Here is a 24033-nt window from a genome sequence, read left to right on the forward strand (position 1 = left end):
TTGAATCTCGCTGGGATAGATAGTGATTTTTGAATTTAAAGAAACTGAAATAAGAAGCTAGCCTGGCAGTGACCATGAAACCATTGTCAATTGTTGCAAAAAACCTATTTGGTTCACTAATGCTGTTTAGGGAAGGAAATCTGCCATCCTCACCTAGTCTGGCCTATATGTGACTCCAGACCCACAGCAATGTCAGTCAGTCTTAACTTAATCATCAGGGCTGGGCTATAAATTCTGGCCTAGCAAGTGACACCCCACATCCTGTGACCAAATATTTTTCGAAAATCCAATGAATCTGTACTGTAAAACCATGAGAAACAGGATCTGTCGTACACCATTCAGCTCTTCAAGCCTACTCTGCCAATCAATAAGATGGTGGCTGATTGACATTCCTCACATCCACTTTTTCCCATAGCCCTTGATTCCCTGACTGATTGAGAATCTATCTCAGCCTTAAATATACACTCGGACCTTACCCCCACAACTGTCTGGGGCAAGAAGTTCCGAAGACTCACAATCCTCTGAGAGAAGAAATTCCTCCTCACCTCAGCCTTAAATTGGCGTCAGTCATCCACTTTCTACCTTACTACAAAATAATGAACCGTGCTTACCTTATCCTTGAAGGAGCCGGTCACCCTGTTCTTCAGGGAACTTAAAGTTCTTTTCACCTTTGTTTCTTTCTCGGGTCTTTCACATTTGCCATCACCCTCCTTTCTTTAAACCAAAGCAAGAAAATATTATGAGCATTTATAATCAGATGTAACAGACAATTTGTTCAGTTGTGTTGGAAGTATGGAAGTTCTTTAAATCAATACAAAATTATCTCATCAAACTGTTCCCAATTCTAGTTTCTTGAAGACTTCATTTTTTTCTCCACTTGGTATTTGTCTTACAATGCCTTAGCTAATTGATTACTGGATATTGCCTTTAAGAAGTCATGCTGGCATTGGAGACAGTCCCGAGGAGGTCCCCTCGGCTGATTCTGGGTATGGAGGTACTGTCGTGAGTAGGTTGGGTCTGCAGTCATTGGAAACATACAGGGTAAATGCAAAGAGGTTGTTCTCCCTTGTGGGAGACCCTAGGACCAGAAGCAAAAATTTCGGAATAAGGGGTCACCCATTTATGACAGAGATGAAGAGGAACTTCTCCTCGAATGAGCATGATGAATTCTTTATTGCTGGGGGCTGGTGAGGCTGGGTCATTAAGTATATTCAAGACTAATGCTTTAGTCAGTAAGGGAACTGAGGGTTATGGGAAAAGGCAGGCAACTGGAGTTGAGGGTTATCAGATCAGCCATGAATGGTGAAGCAAACACAATGGGCTGAATGGCCTATTTCTGCTCCCCATCTTTTCTGGTCTTAAGCTTGAGACCTAAATCCCAGTTTCTGTACTGGTTCAGATGTTAAACAAAGGTTCTCTCAGGTAAATGTAAAATACTCAGCGCATGAATTCCAATTGTTCTCCTTGTGCTCTATCATCCATCCCACAAGGAACATTAACTAACATTGACCCTCTGGTTACAAATGTCTGTAGGAGCTAGCTATACATAAACTGACTTCCATATTTCTTACATTATAACAGTGACTAATGTTTAAAAGTGTTTCCTTGGTTCTAAAGTACTTTGGACATCCCAAGGTTTTGAAATGTTCTACACAAATGTAATCTATGATTTATTTCTTTTCTGAAAATTTCTCCAGTTGGAATAGTAGCTTTTGGTAATGACATATACAACACTAATATAGACTGGATAAAATTGGATTGAACACTCTTTCTACACCTCTCCTAAATTTCCAATCTACTGGATTACAGGTGGGAATTTCGTTCAATTTGTTTTCTCTACTGTCTTGAGTCCAGGACTGCATTCACCCAAATGATGGATGATGGAAGCAGGTTGTCTCTTTTTTAAATTCATTCATGGGATGTCAGCATTGCTAACTGGGCTAGCATTTACTGTCCATCCCTGGGTGCCGTTTGAGAAGGTGGGGGTGAGCTGCCTTCTTGAACTGCCGTAATCCATGAGCCGCATATAGACCCACAATGCTCTTGGGGAGAGAATTCCAGGGTTTTGACCCAGTGACAGTGAAGAAACTGTGATACACGTCCAAGTCAAGATGATGAGTGGTTTGAAGGGGAACTCGCAGGGAGTGGTGTTCCCATGTAACTGCCACCCTTTCTAGATGGAACTAGTCGTGGGTTTGGAAGATGCTGTCTGTGTCTCTTTTGTGAATGTCTGTGGTGACTCTGATTGATAGTACACACTGCTACCTTTCAATCTAACCTTCACACAACAATAATTCCCTCTGCCTGCTTCGGAAGCTAAATAACCACAAAAGGGGAGAGGGAATAGCAAGATCTGCATTAGGGTGAGATGAAATGGGATAGGAAAAGGCTCATGGGGAACATTCACACAAGCACCAACCAGCTGGGCCGAATGGCCTTCCTCGATAAAACACAACAGAACCCTCCAAATCACATAATGACATTCTAGAAACTTACTCTGCGAGAAATTCCATCCAGGTCAGATCATGGGGGGAGTTCGAACGAGGCAGTGCACCCGATCCTGGTGCTGTTCTTGCACTGTAGAGGAAATGATCAGTCAGAATACAGTACATACACAACATAGATTTCTTCAAGCAGTGCTTGCAAAAGCTCCACTGCTCAAATGCAGAAAGATGCACAAAAACAAAGCTGGATCCAGAGAAAGAATTGGAACCTCACCATGGATTCAAATATAGAATCCAAGCAACAATGCAGAAGCAATTTACAGGGAAAGCTTTATATTATGTGGAAACTCAGGAAAATGAATACTCACCACATTACACAGCTCCCTGTGTTGGTACAGTCAAGTGAATGGAATAAGGTATTGAATATAATTAGCCACAGCCAACAAAGGACCATAGACATCTCTCTCTATTACAGACACAGAGAGAGAGAGAAAGAGAGAGAAATAGTTACAAAGCTTGAGGACTACCACGCAGCATCAAGCATGGGGCAAGGCAAGGAGACAACCTTCATAGACGATAACAATCAGGGAAGAAGCTACGCCTGCAAGAGTCGGCACTTAGATATACATGATAGTCAGTCCTTACTAACTCACTCTATACACAGAGAGCAACAATCATTTCAGCACACATTGTAACATTAATGGAGACAATCCATACCACCTCTCCACGTTGCGTTCCATCATCAATGGGCTCAAAGGTTAGTAAAGTGGATTAATTAAAGGTTTCATCATTCTAATTTCTGCCTTACTATTCTGAGGACACTAATCCTGAAGGGTTATAGAAGCAGAACAATGGGGTTTCTGGAAATCTGAAAGTACTGGAGAAACTCAGCAGGTCTGGCAGAGACTGTAGAGAGAGATTAGGTGGATTGGCCATTCTAAATGGCCTGTAGTGTCCAGGAATGTGTAGGCTAGGTGGAGCGATGGGGGCATGCAGGGTCATGGGGATATGGTAGGGGACTGGACCTGACAGGACCTCCTTTGGAGGGTTGATGTTGAGTCAATGGGCCAAATGGCCTCCTTTTACACTGCAGAATTAATGCCTCCAGTCTAATACAAATTTTCTTCAGAATGTGCCTCTTCTTGGGGTTCTGAAGTGGGTAGTATTCAACTCGAAATGATAACGGTTTTTGTTTGCTCATGCGATGTGGGCTGCCTTCTTGAACTGCTGCAGTTTGTTTGGTGTAGATAACCTCACAATTCTGGATGTGAGTTTGCTCGCTGAGCTGGAAGGTTCGTTTTCAGACGTTTCGTCACCATTCTAGGTAACATCATCAGTGAGCCTCCGACGAAGCGCTGGTGTTATGTCCCGCTTTCCATTTATCTGGTTAGGTTTCCTTGGGTTGGTGATGTCATTTCCTGCGTTGGTGATGTCATTTCCTGTTCTTTTTCTCAGGGGATGGTTGATTGGCTCCAAATCAATGTGCTTGTTGATGGAGTTCCTGTTGGAATGCCATGCCTCCAGGAATTCTCGTGCATGTCTCTGTTTGGCTTGTCCTAGGAGGATGTGTTGTCCCAATCAAAGTGGTGTCCTTCCTTATCTGTATGTAAGGATACGAGTGATAGTGGGTCATGTCGTTTTGTGGCTAGTTGATGTTCATGTATCCTGGTGGCTGGCTTCCTGCCAGTTTGTCCAATGTAGTGTTTGTCACAGTTCTTGCAAGGTATTTTGTAGATGACGTTCGTTTTATTTGTTGTCCGTATCGAGTCTTTTAAGTTCATTAGCTGCTGTTTTAGTGTGTTGGTGGGTTTGTGGGCTATCCTGATGCCAAGAGGTCCCAGTAGTCTGGCAGTCATTTCGGAAATGTCTTTGATGTAGGGGAGCGTGGTTATGGTTTCTGGTGCCCGTTTTGTCTGTTTGTTTGGGTTTATTGCTGAGGAATCGGCGGACTCTGTTCGTAGGGTACCCTTCTTTTTGAATACGCTGTATAGGTGATTATCCTCTGCTCTGCATAGTTCTTCTGCTCTGTAGTGTGTGGTGGCTCGTTGGAATAATGTTCTAATGCAGCTTCGTTTGTGGGTGTTGGGATGGTTGCTCCTGTAGTTCAGTATTTGGTCCGTATGTGTTGTTTTCCTGTAGACGCTGGTTTGAAGTTCCCCATTGGCTGTTCGCTCTACTGTGACATCTAGGAATGGCAGTTTGATGTTGTTTTCCTCCTCTTTTGTGAATGTTATGCCAGTCAGGGTATTATTGATGGTCTTGAAGGTTTCCTCTAATTTGTTTTGTTTAGTGATGACAAAGGTGTCATCCACGTAGCGGACCCAAAGTTTGGGTTGGATGATTGGCAGAGCTGTTTGTTCGAGTCTCTGCATTACTGCCTCTGCTAAGAACCCTGATATCGGAGATCCCATGGGTGTACCGTTGGTTTGTCTGTAGGTTTTGTTATTGAAAGTGAAGTGGATGGTGAGGCATAGGTCCACTAGCTTGATGATGGTGTCCTTGCTGATGAGGTTGGTGTCTGGTGTATGTGTCTTTGGTTCTTTTAATAGTGTAGTCAGTGTTTCTTTGGCCAGGTTGATGTTGATGGATGTGAACAGGGCTGTTACGTCAAAGGAGACCATTATTTCATCCTCTTCTATCTTGGTGTCTTTGGTGTTCAGGAATTCATCAGTGGAGCGAATGGAGTGGTGGGAGTCTTCTACTAGGTGTTTTAGTCTTTGGTGTAGTTCCTTGGCTAATCTGTAGGTTGGTGTTCCAGGTAGCGACACTATGGGTTACTATAAATAGAAAGTGGAACATAACACCAGTGCTTCGTCGGAGGCTCACTGATGATGTTACCTAGAATGGTGACGAAACGTCTGAAAACGAACCTTCCAGCTCAGTGAGCAAACTCACATCCAGAACCTCAACCTGAGCTACAAATCTTCTCAAAACTCACTATAACCTCACAATGTTTTAGGGATAGAGTTCCAGGATTTTGACCCCGTGACACTGAAGGAATAGTGATGTATTTTCCACGTTTCTCTCCCAACCTTTGTTGCCAGACCTACTGCGTTTCTCCAGCACTCTCTGTTCTCGTTAACTCATGCTGAAGAATTAATCTCTGCTTCTCTGACATGGACATCTCTATCCAAGTACTGTATGATCCTTTGACTCTAAGTAGTGATTCCTTATGTGGTGAACCTACACACCTGGTAATGGAAGAACGCTTTATGTACGGCTCAGCAGGCAATCTTTTCAAACCATAAAATGAGCAAAACATTTCGGCTGACATTCCAACTGTGGAGCTGAAGAAGTGCTGCACCACAAGACAAGATGATAAACTGAAGCCCTTTTCACCTTCCTGTGTGGACATGAAAGATACCAGGGCAGAATTCCAAAGTAAAGCACAGTTCTCTTGCCTGGTGACTGTACTAGTATTGATCTCACAAAAAGTAACAACTAAAAGAGATTAATCACAGATCCCTGCAGTGTAAAAGGAGGCCATTTGGCCCACTGAGTCAACATCAACCCTCCAAAGGAGGTCCTGTCAGGTCCAGTCCCCTGCCATATCCCCATGACCCTGCATGCCCCCATGACTCCACCTAGCCTACACATTCCTGGACACTACAGGCCATTTAGAATGGCCAATCCACCTAACTGACACATCTTTGCACTGTAGGAGGAAACTCACGCAGACGCAGGGAGAACACACACATTCCACACAGACCTGAGGCTGGGATTGAACCTTGGGCCCTAGTGCTGCGAGGCAGCAGTGCTAACCCCTGAGCCACCAGGCCAATCGTACTTTGTTACCTTGTTATTGTTTCATTGCTATCGTTGTGAGCTTGCTGTGAATTTACCAGCTACCCTATCTCCTGCACTGTAGTAATCACTGCACCGTAACAATATTTGATGTGCTGAAGTTGTGTAAGGCACAATTTAAGTCTTCTTCTAAATAAAAACCGAAAGAACTGCAGAATCTATAAATCAGGAACAAAAACAGAAGTTGTTGGAAGCTCAGCAGGTCTGGCAGCATCTGTGATGACAAAGTTAGAGCTAAATCAGTTTTATGGGGTTCCACAGGGCTCTGTCCTTGGGCCTCTACTGTTTGTAATTTTTATTAATGACTTGGACGAGGGAATTGAAGGATGGGTCAGCAAGTTTGCAGACGACACAAAGGTCGGAGGTGTCGTTGACAGTGTAGAGGGCTGTTGTAGGCTGCAGCGGGACATTGACAGGATGCAGAGATGGGCTGAGAGGTGGCAGATGGAGTTCAACCTGGATAAATGCGAGGTGATGCATTTTGGAAGGTCGAATTTGAAAGCTGAGTACAGGATTAAGGATAGGATTCTTGGCAGCGTGGAGGAACAGAGGGATCTTGGTGTGCAGATACATAGATCCCTTAAAATGGCCACCCAAGTGGACAGGGTTGTTAAGAAAGCATATGGTGTTTTGGCTTTCATTAACAGGGGGATTGAGTTTAAGAGTCGTGAGATCTTGTTGCAGCTCTATAAAACTTTGGTTAGACCGCACTTGGAATACTGCGTCCAGTTCTGGGCGCCCTATTATAGGAAAGATGTGGATGCTTTGGAGAGGGTTCAGAGGAGGTTTACCAGGATGCTGCCTGGACTGGAGGGCTTATCTTATGAAGAGAGGTTGACTGAGCTCGGTCTCTTTTCATTGGAGAAAAGGAGGAGGAGAGGGGACCTAATTGAGGTATACAAGATAATGAGAGGCATAGATAGAGTCGATAGCCAGAGACTATTTCCCAGGGCAGAAATGGCTAGCACGAGGGGTCATAGTTTTAAGCTGGTTGGTGGAAAGTATAGAGGGGATGTCAGAGGCAGGTTCTTTACGCAGAGAGTTGTGAGAGCATGGAATGCGTTGCCAGCAGCAGTTGTGGAAGCAAGGTCATTGGGGTCATTTAAGAGACTGCTGGACATGCATATGGTCACAGAAATTTGAGGGTGCATCCATGAGGATCAATGGTCGGCACAACATTGTGGGCTGAAGGGCCTGTTCTGTGCTGTACTGTTCTATGTTCTATGTTCTATGTTCTATGAGTCTGGTGACCCTTCCTCAGAGCTGATGGTAGCTGGGAATATTCCATGTATCCCATGAAGAGTTATGCCCCTTTCTTTGTGGCGTACATTGAGCATTCCTTGTTCCAGTCCTATTCCGGCCTGCACCCATAACTCTTACTCCGATATATCGAGAACTTTTGTTAGGAATTGGAAAAGTTCATCGATTTCTTTTCCAATTTCCACCCCACCCTCACCTTCACCTGGCCTATCTCTGATTCCTCCTTTCCCTTCCTCGACATCTCTGCTTTCACTTCTGAAGATAGACTGGCCACTAATATCCATTACAAACCCACTGACACCTTCAGCTACGTGGACTATACATCCTCACACCCTGATTCTTGCAAAAACTCTATGCCATTCTCTCAGTTCCTCTGTCTCCGTCGCAAATGTTCAATTGAGGCCAATTTTGGCAAGGGTGTCTCCGCAATGTCTACCTTCTTCCTCAGCTGAGGATTCCCCAGCTCCTTTGTCGATAGGGTCCTCAACCAGGTATGACCCATCTCCTGCACTTCTGCCCTCACTCCTTCCCTTCCCTCCCGCAACAGCGATAGGATCCCTCTTATCCTCACCTACCATCCCACCAGCATCCACATCCAGAAGGTCATCAGACGCCATTTCCACTAACTCCAGTGAAATGCCACCACCAGAAACATATTCTCCTCCCCTCCCTTGTCTGCCTTCCTTGTCACTCCGGGACACCCTGATCCACTCTTTCACGTACCCCCAAAAAACCGTACAGCTCCACAGCACCCTGTAACCGGCGAAGGCACAACACCTGCCCATTTACCTCCTCCCTCCCCGGTATTCAAGGGCCCAAACATACCTTCCAGGTGAAGCAACACTTCACCTGCACTTCCCAGAATCCAGTCTACTGCATTCGCTGCTCACAATGTGGTCTCCTCTACACAGGGGAAATGAGGCATTGACTAGGTGTCCGCTTTGCAGAATATCTACATTCAGCTCAGAAAAACGTCCCTGAACTACCTGTTACCTGCCACTTTAACACACCACCCTATTCCCTCACCAACATCTCTGTCTCTGGCTTGCTGCAGTGTTCCAGCGAAGCTCGCAGGCTGGAAGAACAACACCTCATTTTCTGATTGTGGACCCTGCAGCCCTCTGGACTCAATATCAAGTTCAATATAATCTTAGGGCTTAAACTCTCCCATGTCCTAGCCCCCTACCCCACATGCCAAGCTTGTTATCACATAGCCTGCCATTACACACTACCTAATGTTAGTCACTAACAGTCCCCATCAACAATTATTCACCCTGCTAGCCTGATTTGTTATCAACTCCTAATTCTATCCAACTGATCTTCTCTCTCTTCGGGTTCTCTCTTATTGTTTATTCCCTACCCCATCCCGCTCCCTATTTTCTGCATATAAACTGACGTTTTCCCAGCTACCATCAGTTCCAAGGAAGGGTCACCAGACCCAGAACATTAACTCCGATTTTTCCTTCACGGATGCTGCCAGATCTGCTGAGCTTTTCCAGCAACTTTTGTTTTTGTTCCAAGTCTTCTTCTTGCGGAAGGATTAGGGTGAAGTCCAATGAGTACATCAGTCCACATTTGGGGGTCAGTGGAGAGCAACTGAGGCAAGAATCCTCAATGACTTATTACATTCACCCCCATCATCTGCTGAAGTTATGGCAAGGAAGCAGCATTGTGCCAAACCCAGACAGAACAAGGAGACACTCTGAGGGTTTGGTGGGTGGGGGGTAGGTTGGAAAGAAGGAGAGAGTCAGTGTCAGTCAATACCACAAATTTCCTGTGAACCATCAGATCAAATCAATGACCTTTCCAAGAATTCTTTAACTGAGAACACTAGTAGAACATTGTCTGACAAACAGAGTGGCCAAGAAAAGAAACAAGAGCGTTGGGAGGGAACGGAGCTGCTTAGCAACATGAACAATGAGAGGCAGAAATGCACATTAGAACCTGCTCACCTGCTTGTTGAACCGTTGCAGTTTCTGGTCAGTACGGGGGGAAAGATTGGATACAGAATTAGTGATCAGTAAAACCATTTGATGCAGGTCTATATTCCCTCTCTGGGAGTACAAGGGTAAGGACGGTGTCAGCTCAACACCTGACAGTCAAAGCAAAGCGGAAGTTCCTGGATAAAGAAAAAGTCCAGTTTCTAATAGATTAACTTCTCCCAAACTGGTATTCATATGATATTGGAGATGTTGACTCGTCACAGCCATCAATCACTACTGGCTATTGTACAAGGACACCAGATGTAAGGTGGGGAAAATCTCAATGTCGGTTAGGACCAAGGTCCTTGTTCCTCCCAACCTCACTTCACTCAACATACGTCATGTCTCTTGATCTAGTATCTGCAGCACACAGTTTGGGGGTGGGGGGCTGGGGGTGTTATTGTCAGTATTTGAGCTTATTAAGGTTTCTTGATGTTCTTCCATCATCATCAAAACATTAAAAACTGAGGGCTCCCTAGCCTAGTCATTCTAAACCTCAAAACTGGACAACATTAAATAGAAGTTCAAGAGGGAGATAGAAAAATAGGGTCTGGAAAAGAGGCTATTCTTGAGCGAATGCTGGACCTGTCTGTGGATGTTTGTCCATTTGAAGAGATGGTCTGTTTTGGGGATATCTTTCACGGTCCTATGGGAAGAGGCTCCTCTGGGGAATGTGAGTCTTTTGTAAGAGCGACGTTTTATCGAAAAGGAGGGATGTCTCCATGTGACAGTGTGCAGGGTTAGGAGAAGTTGGGACTGATGTAGTGACATCACATGTCTTATGTGCTGCTAGTTTGCAGATTTGTGTTAATCCAATCCTTGGGGCCGCTGCCTATACCAAAGAGTTAATTGGAAAGTAGAAATCTGTGTTCCTAGATGTCCAATCACAGACATTTGGTGCACCTTGTGATTTCGAATCATGTTGGATAGAAAGAGGCCCTTTGGCCCATCATTTCTGTGCTGGCGCTTTGAAAGCGCTATCTCATTAGTCCCACTTGCTCTTGCTCTTTCCTTGTCACCCTGAAATCTTCTTTCCCTTTGGATTCAATTCAAGTGAGGTATTAAAATAATAAATGAGATACAACTAACCCATGAAAGGCTTTCAGTTCATGCAGCACTTGTTGAACCAACCTGAAAGGAGACAGAAAAACATAAATCAACATTTCCATTCAACTGACATGCACAGCAATCATGTTGTTTCTGTTGTGAAATTCCCCGGTTATAGCTCCACCTGGAGGCTCGGCTGAGTCTTACAGATCAGGAATGTCTCAGGTTCAATCCTGGTACAGAATGATATTCAGACATGGCAGTACGAGTGGGGACTGCCCTCAGGGACCTTGCACAGGCACTTGAGAGAGGTTGGAGTGAGAACAGGCACTAGACAGTCACCATCAGACGTCATCATACAATTGGCAAACTTATTTCTCAGCTCAAATAATGGGTCTCCAGCTCAGGTGACAGATGGAATCTGAGCTCAGTTTTACGATGAAGTATTATCTTAGGAGCATTTGGAAAGAAATACAAGTGAAGGTGTAATTATCACATGATGGAGAGATTGTGAAACAAGTAGTAACAGCCTAGACCTTTGTGTTTAATCAGAACGTTTATAGTTAGTGAGATGTAAATAAATGAAAAAACTCCTCAACTTCTAACATTCCTTTCACATGGCAGTGCACCTCAACACCTTTCAAGGCACCCAGACTAGATACAGGGAGGATATTTCCCCACTTGGGGAGTCTAGGACACTGTCTTAGGCTATCACAAAATCTCCCTGGTGTGGACACAGCCCTTTCAGTCCAGACCGATCCTCTAAAGAGCATTCCACTCAGGCCCAAGTCCTTATCCTATCCCTACAACCTTGCATTTCCGATGGATAATCCACCTAATCTGAACATTTGTGAACTGTGGGAGGAAACTGGAGCTCATGGAGGAAACGTGCACAAGTAAGGGGGAGAATATGCAAACTCCCCATAGACTTCCCATAATCTCTGGAGAGTGGGATCAAACCCAGATCCCTGGTGCTGTGAGACAGCAGTGCTAACTGCTGAGCCAGTGTGCCACCCATTCACCGTGCTTCCCACATGGGGTAGACAATTTACTACGGAGGTGAGGGAACATTTCTCCACTCAGAGGGTGACGAACCTGTGGAATTCCTTGCCACAGAATGTTGTGGAGGCCAGCGTAATGATTATAATGTGGCCAGTTGGCTGGGTATCATAGAATATGAGTTCCCTAATTGGAGCTGTTAATTTGGTCCTGGCTGAATATAAAACGGGTGAGTGTCAGAGATACTGACCTCTGGTACCTGAATTTGAATGAGGCAGTACTAAAGTCAAGGACTTAATGAAGAAGTAAATAAAGGGTAACGTAAGAACATAAGAAATTGGAGCAGGAGTATGCCATCGGGCCCTTCAAACCTGCTCTGCGATTCAATAAGTTCATGGTCGAACTTTTCAGGGACTCAGTTCCACTTACCCATCCTCTCCCCATAACCCTTAATCCCTTTACTATTCAAAAAATGATCTATCTTAGCTTTGAAAATGTTCAATGAGGTAGGCTCAACTACACTGGGAAGGGAGTTCCACAGATTCACAAGACTTTCAGTGGAGGAGTTCCTCCTCAGTTCTGTCCTAAATCTGCTCCTCCAAATTTTGAGGCTATGCTGTCTTGTTCTATTTTCACCTGGCAATGGAAACAACCTCTTCGCTTCTATCTTATCTGTCCCCTTCACAATTTTATACATTTCTGTAGGATCGCCTCTCATTCTTCTAAATTCCAATGAATATAATCTCAGTCTACTCAGTCTTCATAACCCATACCTCTTAACTCTGGAATAAACCTAGTGAACCTCCTCTGCTCCCCCTCCAGTGCCAGTACATCCTTTCTCTAATAAGGAGACCAAAACTGTACACAGTATTCCAGGTGTGGCCTCACCAGCACCCTATACAGCTGCAGGATCACCTCCCTGCTTTTAAACTCGACCCCTCTAGCAATGAAAGACAAAGTTCCATTTGCCTTAAATTACCTGCTGCACCTGCAAACCAATCATCTGTGATTCATTCAAAAGGACACCCAGGTCCCTCTGCACAGCAGCATGCTGCAAATTTTTACTGTTCAAATGATAGTCCTTTTTACTGTTATTCCTACCAAAATGGATGAATTCACATTTATCAATATTGTACACCATCTACCAGGCATTTTCCCACTCACTTAAACTATCCAAATCCTGCTACAAACTGTCAGAGTCCTATGAACACTTTGCTCTACCACTCATCTTAGCGTCATCCACAAACTTCAACACACTACACGTGGTCCCCAACTCCAAATCATCTATGTAAATTAGAAACAATTGTAGTCCCAGCACTGATCCCTGAGGGGCACCACTAGTCACTGGTCGCCAAGCAGAAAAACACTCTTTTATCCTCATGCTTTGCTTCCTATTAGTTAACCAATCCTCGGTCCATGGTAATACATTGCCCATAATACTGTGCACCTTTATCTTATGCTGCAGCCTTTTGTGTGGTACCTTGTCAAATGCCTTTTGGAAGTCTAGATATACCACATCCCCGTTGTCCACCACACTCGTAATGTCTTCATAGAATTCCAGCAAATTCATCGAGCATGGCCTGCCTTTCATGAACCCATGCTGAGTCCACTCAATGGGGCAATTTCTATCTGGATATCTTGCTATTTCTTCCTCAGTGACAGATTCAAGCGTTTTCCCCGCTACAGAAGTTAAGTAACCTGCCTATAATTCCCCATCTTTTGTCCATCTCCTTTTTTGAACAGTGGTATCACATTTGCTGTTTTCCAATCTGCTGGAACTGCTCCAGACTCCAGCGAATTTTGGAAAATTACCACACATGCATTTGCTATTACTCCGGCCATCTTTTTCCGTACCCTGGGATGCATTCCAGCAGGGCCAGTAGAATCATTAATCATTTAGCTCCAATAACTTGCCCAATACTACCTCTTTCATAATAATGATCATGCCTAGTTCTCAATTACTGGCAAATTATTTGTATCCTCCACATTGAAGACTAACACAAAATACCTGTTCAATGCCTCAGCTATTTCCTCATTTCCCATTATTAAATCCCCCTTCTCATCCTCTAAAGGACCAACATCTACCTTAGCCATTTTTATTTGTTTTATATTTTTATAGAAGCTTTTGCTGTTGTCTTTATATTCTGAGCCAGCTGAGTCTCATAATCTATCTTATTCTTCTTTATAGCCTTTTCTGTGGCTTTCTGTTGACCTTGAAAGTTTTCCCAATCTTCTAGTTTCCCACTGGTCTTTGCCACCTGTATGCCTTACCTTTCAATTTCACAGCCTCACTTATTTCCTTAGACATTCATGGCTGATTACCCCTTTTCCTACAATCCTTCCTTCTTATTGGTACAAACTTTCATTGAGCACATTGAAAAATTGCTTTGAAAGTCCTCCACTGTTCCTCAACTGTACCAGCATACAGTCTTTGCTTCCAGTCTACTTTAGCCAACACCTACCTCATCTTATTCTCATCTCCTTGGTTTAAGCACAGCACCCTGGTATTGGATTTTATATTCCCACTTTCTATCTGTTTTCTAAATTCAACCATTCTGTGATCGCTCCTTCCAAGAGGACCCCTAACAATGAGATCATTGATTATCCCTGTCTCATACACCGGACCCTCCATCCTGTTTGCAAGGGATGCTATCTATTCCCATTATTACAGAGTAACTTGGAGATGGGATACCAGCCTCTCTAGAGCTACTTCAGCCAGGTCACTGAGGATATGCAAGAAAGATTGATAATGATTTAGATATTAAAGGCACTGAGGGACATACAAAGCATCAGGAATGTGGCATTGAGGGAGAGGATTGGAAATGATCTGATTGAATGGCAGGGCAAACTCAAAGGGCTGAATAGCCTATTGCTGTTCTAAATTTCTATGTTTCACGCAATAACAGATGCTCTGTTCACCTGGAGACCCAGCCAGTCCCGTTCCCCTCCTCTTTCCTCAAAGCACTGCGAGTTTGTTTCCCTCAAGTGTGCATCCTTTTGAAATCACTGTGGCCTGCTATCTTCCCCACCCACAGTGTAGGAGGTAACAATTACACTCACTGCATGAAAAAGGTTCTTCCCCATAATGTCTCGTACATCTTACATAAAATCTTAACTTGGTCTTTATGTAATCAGCAAACAGGAACAGTTTTTCTTTCTCCATCTTATAGAAACTTGCCATTATTGTGTTCACTCATATCAAACATGCCTTCAATATTTTTGGCCCCCAAGGAGAATAACCTCAACCTCTCCTGACTGACTTGTGATCTGACTTTATTTAGCCACCTTTTTCTACATACTCCTTAAAAAAGCAAAGGGCTGAACTACCCACGTAACAGTCTCCAAACCACCTGATCAATAACAGATCCCAATGTTACCAAACTCATGCATTAACTAGCAGCAGGCTCCTCACACTGATCCTTACAAGTGGTTGGGCTCCATGTTTTCCTTCTCCTCGTGGATCTCCAGGGAAGTTTCAGGTTCTGAGGTGGAGGAGAAGAACGTAATTAACATAGTTAAAGATATTTTGGTGCAACAACTTAAAATTCCACTTGTGGAGCATGAGGCAAATGAAGAAATGCCTGAAATTCCAAATTGCTAACAATAAAGAGGTCTTTTGATCAGGAGAGATCCTGACGGGAGCTGACCAGGTGGATGTCGAAAGGATATTTCCTCTCATGGAAGAATCTAGAACTAGGGGGTCAGAATTTAAAAATAATTAGGTGTCCATTTAAGAAGGAGATGAAGCGTTTTTGTCTCTCTCTCTCAAAGAACTGAGAGTCTTTGGAATCCCCTTCCTCAAAACGCAGTGAGCGCAGAAATTTTTGATATTTTCAAGGCAAAGGTAAACTGATTTTTGATGACCAAGCAATTGAAAGATTATCATGGAATACGCAGGAATGTAGAGTTGAGGTTAAAGTCAGCTCAGCCGTGACTTTATCGAATGGTGAAGCAGGATGGAAGCGCCAATTCCTGTCTCTTGTTCATATGTTTTTATGAAAAGTGGTGGAAGTCTCTTTGAGAGGGAAATTGAGTAATGGGCAGGAAGAGAGTGGTCTAGTTGGAAAGAGGATGCCACTGAACGATTACAGACGAAGCTATGTATGAGGGGGTGACATACCGTTAATAACTGACACCCAGCAGGGGAGGAGGAATCTAAAATTCACCGCCTAATTTCAAAATGCTTTTACAATGAACTTAAAAATACTTTTCGAAAAGTGATTCGTTGTACAGAGATACTACAAAGTGGATGGAGTGAGAATTCAAACACACCAAAATGTTTCGTGGACGTAGGCATGGCTGGTGAAGTTTGGACCTGTTTGAAGGTAGCTGCAGTATAACATTTGCAACAGCGTCTTTGAATCACAGATGTGCAAACTATACTCCTCTCCTCCCCTGTCAATAATGGTTGCCAGCGACTGGTCCTTTGAAATCAGGGCTCAGTTAACATTTTGACCAAACCAGGGACCCTCTGTGCCTTGACAGAAATTTGAGCCTCAGGGTTGGCCCTTCATGTGCTTGACTCACCTGACTCTCTGGGTTGGGCTGGAACCAGACTCCGGGAAGTACGGCTGTCAGCTCCCTTGGACAGATATGTTTCTAATCGTGGTCTCATCTTTGTACCCTCTTTCACCTGGTGGCAACAAGCAAGAACATTACCACCAACTTATGCTCAGTCATCCCTGCATTCAAAATCCCTCCCCTCTCCCTCCTGGTTACCCCAGCAGCGGGTTCACTGATCCTTCTTTAGTCTTGGATTCAAGTTCACTCCGAAGGATGAGGATCCTGTGCTGGCACTCCCTGCTGGGGGTGCTGCATTGGTGAAGCTGTTGGAAGTTTACAGATGGGACATTAGGTTGGCCATCTCCCAGCCAGACAGAGGAGATCCCATGGCACTATTTGAAGACAAGTTCTGCCCCTAGTGCCTTGGCCAATATTTATCCTTTTTTCAACATCACAGACTATCGCACGGCTGCTCCTGGAATCTTGTAGCGCGTATGTATTTCCCTGGTGACAAAGGTTCAATGTGTTCCCTTGTTTGAAATGCTTTGGGCTGTTGCAAGATCTGTAGAAACACAAGTCTATCTTCTTCCTTTCCTGGAATTCCTTTTATTCATTCACAGGATGAAGGTGTCACTGGCTAGGCTAGTATTTATTGCCCACCCAGAGTGCCAATAAGAGCCAACTTGCACATTGCTGTGGGTCTGGAGTCACGTGTAGGTCAGACCAGGTAAGGGCGACAGTTTCCTTCCCTACAAGACATTGGTGAGCCTGATGGGTTTTTAAAAATGAGAATTGCCAATGGTTACATGGTCACCATCAGGCTTGCTTTGTGTTCCTGATTATTGTTGAATTCAAATTTCCCCATCAACCACAGTGGAATGAGAACTCGTGTCCCCAGAACATTAACCTGAGCTTCTGGATTACCAGGTCAGTGACATTACCACTCCACCACACTCTCTTCTTCTCTACTTTCTCACGGCTTCCTTCTTGGGCCTGGGCACTGTCGACATAGCTGGCAGCTATTGCCTTTCCATGGATCTAGGAACATGCTCACCGGTCAGCGGTGGCAGGGTTAGTGAAAGATTCATCAGGAGGTAGACTTTACAGAGGCCCCTAAAGGAACAGAGAGAGTTTGAGAGATGGGGAACTGCGAGAAGCTCAGAGTTAAAGGCCTAGGCAATTGGAGTCACAGCCATCAAGCAATGGACAACAAGCTGTGGAGCTGGATGAACACAGCGGGCCAGGCACCATCAAAGGAGCAGGAAGGCTGATGCTTTGGGTCGGGATCCCTCTTCAGAAAATGAGAGAGGGGGAAGGGAGCTGGGAAATAAATAGAGAGGAGGGATGGGGCTGGGGAAGGTAGGTGGGATGGTGATAGGTGAGTGCAGGTAGGGAGTGGTGGGGGTTGGTCAGTGAGGTGGGAGGGGCAGATGGGTGGGAAAGAAGATGGACGGGAGAGAAGATGGACGGGTCAAGGAGGCAGAGATGAGAGGGAGGGTTGGTCATGGGACGAGGCTGGAGGCTGGGGCTGGGGAGGTGATTTTGAACGTAGTAAAGTCCACAAGCCTTGGGGATGCACAAGAGGCCACAATCTGAGGCCTGTAGGTTTCTCATATGGTTGTTGGGCTGAAGGATATTACAGCAAGACCAGAGAAAACAAACAACATCAATTTGAAAACCACTGCTGAACTTGAAGCAACATAGAGCAGGGGTTAATCAGTGATCAGTGAGTCTCACCTAAACTGGAAAGGAACCAATATCTTAGTGGGGGGATTTGCTCATTCCATTAAGGAAGACATTACACCGATAGAGAGGAGGAATTCTAAGTGGCAGTGTAAAAAGGATTGATGGGGAAGTTCTGAATATGAGGACAGCATGTCAATTAGAAAAGAAAGACAAGAGAGAGTCAGAGTATGTTGTAGCCCTGAAGAACTTGGATGGGTGGTACGGTGGCTCAGTGGTTAGTATTGCTGCCTCACAGCACTGGGGGCCCAGGTTCGATTCCACCAGCAGAGTTTCGGATGATGGCCAGATGGCTAAAGAGGGAGACTAGCCCAGAATGGAGGTCCAGAGGAACTTTCAAAAATTCTTAGAAGGCCTGACAGGCTGGGCTGTTCTAGAATATGATATATACAGCAACAGTTCTGAAGGAGTAAATAGTCATGTTACATTGAACTCTGTTGAAGTTGCAGACAATCTGCGGGCACAGATAGCGAAATCTACACCAGCCTTTGGAGGGAGCAGATGTATTCTGTACAGTTTCTGAGAGTCCTAGTAATTATACCTGACTATTACATTGTGGTACTTGTTGCTATCCTGCAAAAAATAATCTAGTTAATCCAGCGTGGCAAGTAATGCTGCAGATTTATAGAACTTTAGATAGACTGCACATGGAATATTGTGTACAGTTCTGGTCACCATGCTGCCAGAAGGATGTAAGCAAAAACAAAAATTGCTGGAAAAGCTCAGCACATGTGGCTGCATCTGTGAAGAAAAATCAGAGTTAACGTTTCAGGTCCAGTGCTCCTTCCTCAGTTCTGGTTTTGTTCCTGATTTGCAGCACAGTTCTTTTGATTTTTAACAGAAGGATGTGGATACTTTGGAGACGGTACAGAAAAGGTTTACCAGGATGTTTCCTGGTGTAGGGGATTTTAGCTACGAAGAAAGGCTGGATAGACTGGGTTTATCTGGAATGCAGGAAGTTGGGGGGGGGGGGGGGGGGCGACCTGATAGAAGTTCATACGATTTGGCATGGATAGAGTGGAAAGTCTGAGGCTTTTTCCCTGGGTGGAATAGTCAATTACTAGGGGACACAGGTTCAAGGTGTGGGGTGGAAGGTTTAAAAGAGATGTGGGAGGTAAGTTTTTCACACAAAGGATGGCCTGGATTGTGCTGCCAGAGGAGGAGGTGGAAGCAGAGACAATAGCAGCTTTCAACAAGCACCTGGACGCATACACGAGGAGGAAGGGAACAGAGGGATAGGGATCCTGTACGTGAAGGCAGTTTTAGTTTGGAAGGGTAAAATGTGTCAGCGCAGGCTCGGAGGGCCGAAGGGCCTGTCCCTGTGCTGTGTTGTACTTTTGTTCTATGTAACAGTTCCTCGTGTGGAAAAACCGCCTGGTAGTCTATCCTTTAGCACTGACATTAGACAGGCTCCAAACCAAAGTATAGGCAAAGGAAGATTAATGGCAGTGCACTGAAAACCTGACTCTGCACAACAGACTGGCAGAAGTGGCAGGCAACACAAGGTGCACATGGTGGAAATCAGTCTGATACTACAAGCATCACGGCACATAGGTTCACTTGGAGTGGGAGAAAGCAGATCCACTTGTTTTACTGACAGAGTTTTCGTGCAGTCTGTGAGCCTAGCCATTGTATTATTTTAAAAAAAAGTTGTCTTTAATTGCTACAAGCTTTGTGTAATTTTTCACTTGACTGGGCTGGAGATTCGAACAGATTGAAGTGTTCCCCATGCTATTTGGGCACATGATTGATAACAGATGTGGCAGGATGATCTAGATTGCGAGCAGCCCACACTTCACTCTGCATGAAATTATCTTAGTGGGTGGCACGGTGGCTCAGCGGTTAGCACTGCTGCCTCACACCGCCAGTGACCCAGGTTTGATTCCACCCTCAGGCAACTGTCCACATGGATTTTGCACATTCTCCCTGCATCTACATGGGTTTCCCCTGGGTGGTCCAGTTTCTTCCCACAGTCTGAAAGGTGTGCAGGCTAAGTGGATTGACTGTGCTAAATTGCCCATAGTGTTCAGGGATGTGTAGATTGGGGGCCGATAGCGGATGGGTCTGGGTGAGATGCTGTGAGGGTTTGTGTGGACTTGTTGGGCCGAAGGGCCTGTTTCCACGCCATTGTGTTTCTATTTCTGAAAAGATGTGTACAAGGAAGAGCTGATCCAGGCTTCTCAGAGTTCCATTACTTCTTCTGCCTCCTAATGATGTTTACAACATTTTGGTTTATATAAAGTCAATGATAACAGCAGAATCTTTATCAAATTGAGTTTGACTTGGAGCAATGGAAGGTGTTATCAAGGCTTAAAAGCATGATGTAGGAGGTTTTAAGGAGCACCTTAAACTGGGAGAGAAAGACAGGAGGGGTGTAAGAGGGAATCCCAGTACTTAAGTCCCAGGCCCTTAAAGACACAAAGATCTAAACAAGAAAACCAGGCAGGAGGCTAGAGTTAGAGGACAGCAGATGTCTCAGATGGTTGGAGGCCTGGAGCAGGGAACAGAGGCCCAGGCCCATGACCAAATTTGGAATCAACGATGAGAGTTTTGCAAAAGCAAATTGTTGCTCAGCCAATGTTGGACAATGTGTACAGATTGTAACAAGGTCATCCAGATGGACCTCATAGAATATGAGTTCCCAGATTGGAGCTGTTAATCTGGTCCAATCAGGGATCCCTGGCTGACAGATATAAACAGGAGTGTCAGAGGTTCTGTTCACTCTGAGAGCTGGCTCTGAGGGAGCCAGATCAGTGTAAAGGACTCTCCATGTGTAAATAAAGGGTGACCTGGTGATGGGGATACCAGCCTCTGTGGAGTTATTCCAAATGGGTGCGGAAGAATTGGGTGAACAATGCTGGGCATGAGTTAGGGTGAGTTACGAAGGCAGGGAATGGGGGTGTCAGAAGGTGGTGGTCATTGTGGATGGTTGGGGGCTGAGCGGTAGTCAAGGGGATGGCTGAGGTTGACATTGGCAGGGGTACTGGGTTACAGGTTTGGAGGTGTTGAGGGGCATTGGCAGCTGGTGAGATGTGTTTGGAGGGAGATCAAGTGTCAGTGGGTATTCAAGGTCGTCAGAGATGTGGGGGCAAATCCCCCACTCAGGCTTCTCTTTTAAACCCCTCCATATTTTCCATCAAGGTGGGTAGAGGGTCTCTATGGGCCAGCAATGTACAGCCCAGGAAATGTAGGGGAGGCAGAGTTCAAGTGAGGCATTGGATGATATTTAAAATAGAAAAAATGTGTAGGAGTGTATACATTTAACAGTGTATGAAGACAGGAGAATGGTAAAGGGACATGATGCTCATTTGGGTGAGTCCCAGCGCAGGTGCAATGGGCTGAATGGCCTCTCTGTGTGCCACAACACTTCTGTGATTCTGCCTCTCCCAGCCCAAAGTCACGCTAACAATGCTGCAGCCTCCTTTTTTAACAAATTAAAACCAAAGAAAGTTGAAGCATACGTAGAGTATCTGTTGGTCTCTTAACATCGCCCGGTTCTGAGGTCTCGCTGCAAGATGAGGGTCCAAGAGGTGACACTGTTACCATTGCCCCAAAACAAGTGCCGCCCCCCTCTGCTGGATGGGAGGTTTCCCTCCTTCACCAATTATTAACTCAAAAGAACAGCAGACTTCATTCATAGACTCGTACAGCACAGAAACAGATCCTTCAATCCAACCAGCCCATGCCAAATATAATCCCAACTAAAAGTGGTCCTACCTCCCTGCTCCTGCCCCATATCCTTACAATTCATCTCACTTTGAGCACAGTAAAATAACAGCAGACCCTCCCCACCCTGACCACATAAAGAGGACTTAATCAGACAAAAGACCGTCACCAAGCTTGGTACTAGTGCAGGTGACAAAAACCTTACTCTATTACTGATGTTTTAATTAACATCTTAGACAGGGCTGAGTGAGATGCAAAGAGAGTCGGAGAGTCAGAATCACAGTGATTTGGGAACAGATAACTAAAGGTGCAGTTACCGATGGTGGGGCATTAACGATCAGGGATGCTCAAGGGCCCAAAACTTGGGTGGCACAGTGGCTCAGTGGTTAGCACTGCTGCCTAACAGTGCCAGGGATCTGGTTTCGAATCCACCCTCAAGTTACTGTCTGTGTGGAGCTTACACGTTCTCCCTGTGTCTGCGTGGGTTTCCTTTGGGTGCTCTGGTTTCCTCCCACAGTCCAAAGATGTGCAAGTTAGGTGGATTGGTCATGCTGAATTGTGCAGCATCTGGGATGTTAGGATGGGAAATGCAGGGTTACAGGAATAGTGTGGGGGGTGGTGTTGAGTCTGGATCTTCTTTGACCATATATTCCTGCGTGATGGGACTGAAACCCACAGCTTCTGATTCAGACATAAGGGGTGTTATGTGCAGAACCATGAGACCATCTATATACATGCTGATACAACGTGATGAAGGGCTATTTTATGAGGAGATGTTGAGTAGATTGGGGTTGTACTCATTGGAATTCAGAACAATGAAAGAGTTTCGTATTGAAACATACACGATTGTTAGGGGACTCAACAGGAGAGATGTGGGAAGGTTGCTTCCCCCCGTGGGAGAGTCTAGGACTGGGGGACATAATTTCAGAATAAGGAACCACACATTTAAGTCAGAGATGAGGAGGATTTTCTTCTTTTGGAGGATAGTGTAGAGACTGGGTCATTAAATATATTCAAGGCTGAGATGGATAGATTTTTAACCAGTAAGGAAATCAAGGGAGATGGGGATAGGGCAGGAGTTGAGGGTTATCAGATTAGCCATGGTCTCAATGAATGGCAGAGCAGACTTGATGGGCTGAATGGCCTACTTTTGCTCCTAAGCCTTATGGTCTTACTGGGTTACAACATAATGCTTGAATGTTAGTGATCAGTCATTTCCATAATAGGTAATTCCTTTTAAATTCGCTCCCTCGTCCCTTCTGTTCAATCTCACTTGGAGCCCCAGCAACCCACCTGCTCGGTTATTTCGTCCTCCAGCATGCTTGAATTGGCTTGCCCCTGAACCCGAGTTGCCTGCATATCATTTTCTGGGTTGGCGTTGAGCGGTTCTGCTAATTCATAGCCCGACTGGTCCAACTGGTCTTCATCCTCTCTATCACCTTCTCCATCACTGTCAATGCCAAGCATATCAAGGCTGAGCCTATGTAGACAGGGAATTGGAACACAGTTAGAAAATAAGATCAATCAACAGATCTAACAGAAGTGGTAAAAGGCCAAGGATGAAAGATGAGTAGGTTTTTTTGGTGTATTAGGATACAGACATTCCTTTAGTCGTACAGAACTTGAACCTTGACGAAAACAAAGGCATGTTACTGAAGTTTTGTCCTTCCACTCATCAGGAGTAATGCAAGGACGCCAAATTTTAAGTGATCACCGCAATATGCTACAGAAGAATAGGATGCTAATTGTTTGACAAGGTGACCATAGCTTTTGCATGGTGAAAATACTGGAATCGGCCATTAGTGTCACACACTCAAGATTGTCATGGCTCATTGATACTTGCCCAAAGCAACATACAGTCATGTGTGCGGCCCTATTCTCTGTAAACAAGAGGGGATATGTTCAAACTTTGTGCCGTTTTCAAATTACCTGGAAGCTTGGTTGGGGGGTGCTATGGTGCCCTGGTACTTTCTCCACAGCTGTCAAATGCTTTGGGACATCTTGAGGCTATTAAAGCAGTGATTTAAATCCAAACATCTCTTCTTCTCTTTTATTGTCAATGTACGCTGCTCCTGGTATAGTAAGGTACAAGCTCTTCCTTACCCCTCAGCACATGATGCAGTGAATGAACATTGAGTGGGAGAAGATTGGATTGTGATGCCCTCCCTGGTTAAACAGGTAGCTGACATGCATTTTAATAGACAGTTGGAAGCTTTTTTGGCAGTCCATGGACCAGTAGGTTTGCCATAGAAATTTCATTCTTTCTCAGCCATTACCACAGAGTGCCATAAGTTCACCTTCCACTGTACATTCAGTACCTACTATCCACAGGCTGGAAGATCTGGATCTGCTATTCCATTTTGTCCTTCCCGAATCCATAGGAACATGGAAAATTTTCTTTATTCATTGACAGAATGAGGGTGCTGCTAATTAGGCCAGCATTTATTGCCCATCCCTAATTACCCAGAGAGCAGTTTTGAGTCAACCACATTGCTGTGGGTCTGGAGTCACATGTAGGCCAGACAAGGTAAGTTTGGCAGGTTCCCTTCCCTAAAGGATATTAGTGAGCCAGATGGGTTTTTCCC

The 24033-nt window shown here is 44.9% G+C and overlaps 1 protein-coding gene across 4 annotated transcripts in view; it reads right to left on the minus strand.

The window, feature by feature from the left end:
• LOC125465756 (rho guanine nucleotide exchange factor 18-like) overlaps window positions 1-24033 on the minus strand; it is a 196748-nt gene that overhangs the window by 83470 nt on the left and 89245 nt on the right. For 3 of the 4 annotated variants that reach the window (XM_048559548.2, XM_048559547.2, XM_048559545.2), the window contains exons 4-10: window positions 22742-22928; window positions 16064-16169; window positions 14961-15018; window positions 10580-10621; window positions 9461-9484; window positions 2497-2577; window positions 612-714 (exon numbers count right to left, since the gene is read on the minus strand). In XM_048559548.2, coding sequence (XP_048415505.1) covers window positions 612-714; window positions 2497-2577; window positions 9461-9484; window positions 10580-10621; window positions 14961-15018; window positions 16064-16169; window positions 22742-22928 — 601 coding nt within the window. The remainder of the gene's footprint in view (window positions 1-611; window positions 715-2496; window positions 2578-9460; window positions 9485-10579; window positions 10622-14960; window positions 15019-16063; window positions 16170-22741; window positions 22929-24033) is intronic. The other variant, XM_048559546.2, reaches the window with a different exon arrangement.

This window comes from Stegostoma tigrinum, chromosome 30 (assembly GCF_030684315.1).
Source record: "Stegostoma tigrinum isolate sSteTig4 chromosome 30, sSteTig4.hap1, whole genome shotgun sequence".
Lineage (NCBI taxonomy): Eukaryota > Metazoa > Chordata > Chondrichthyes > Orectolobiformes > Stegostomatidae > Stegostoma > Stegostoma tigrinum.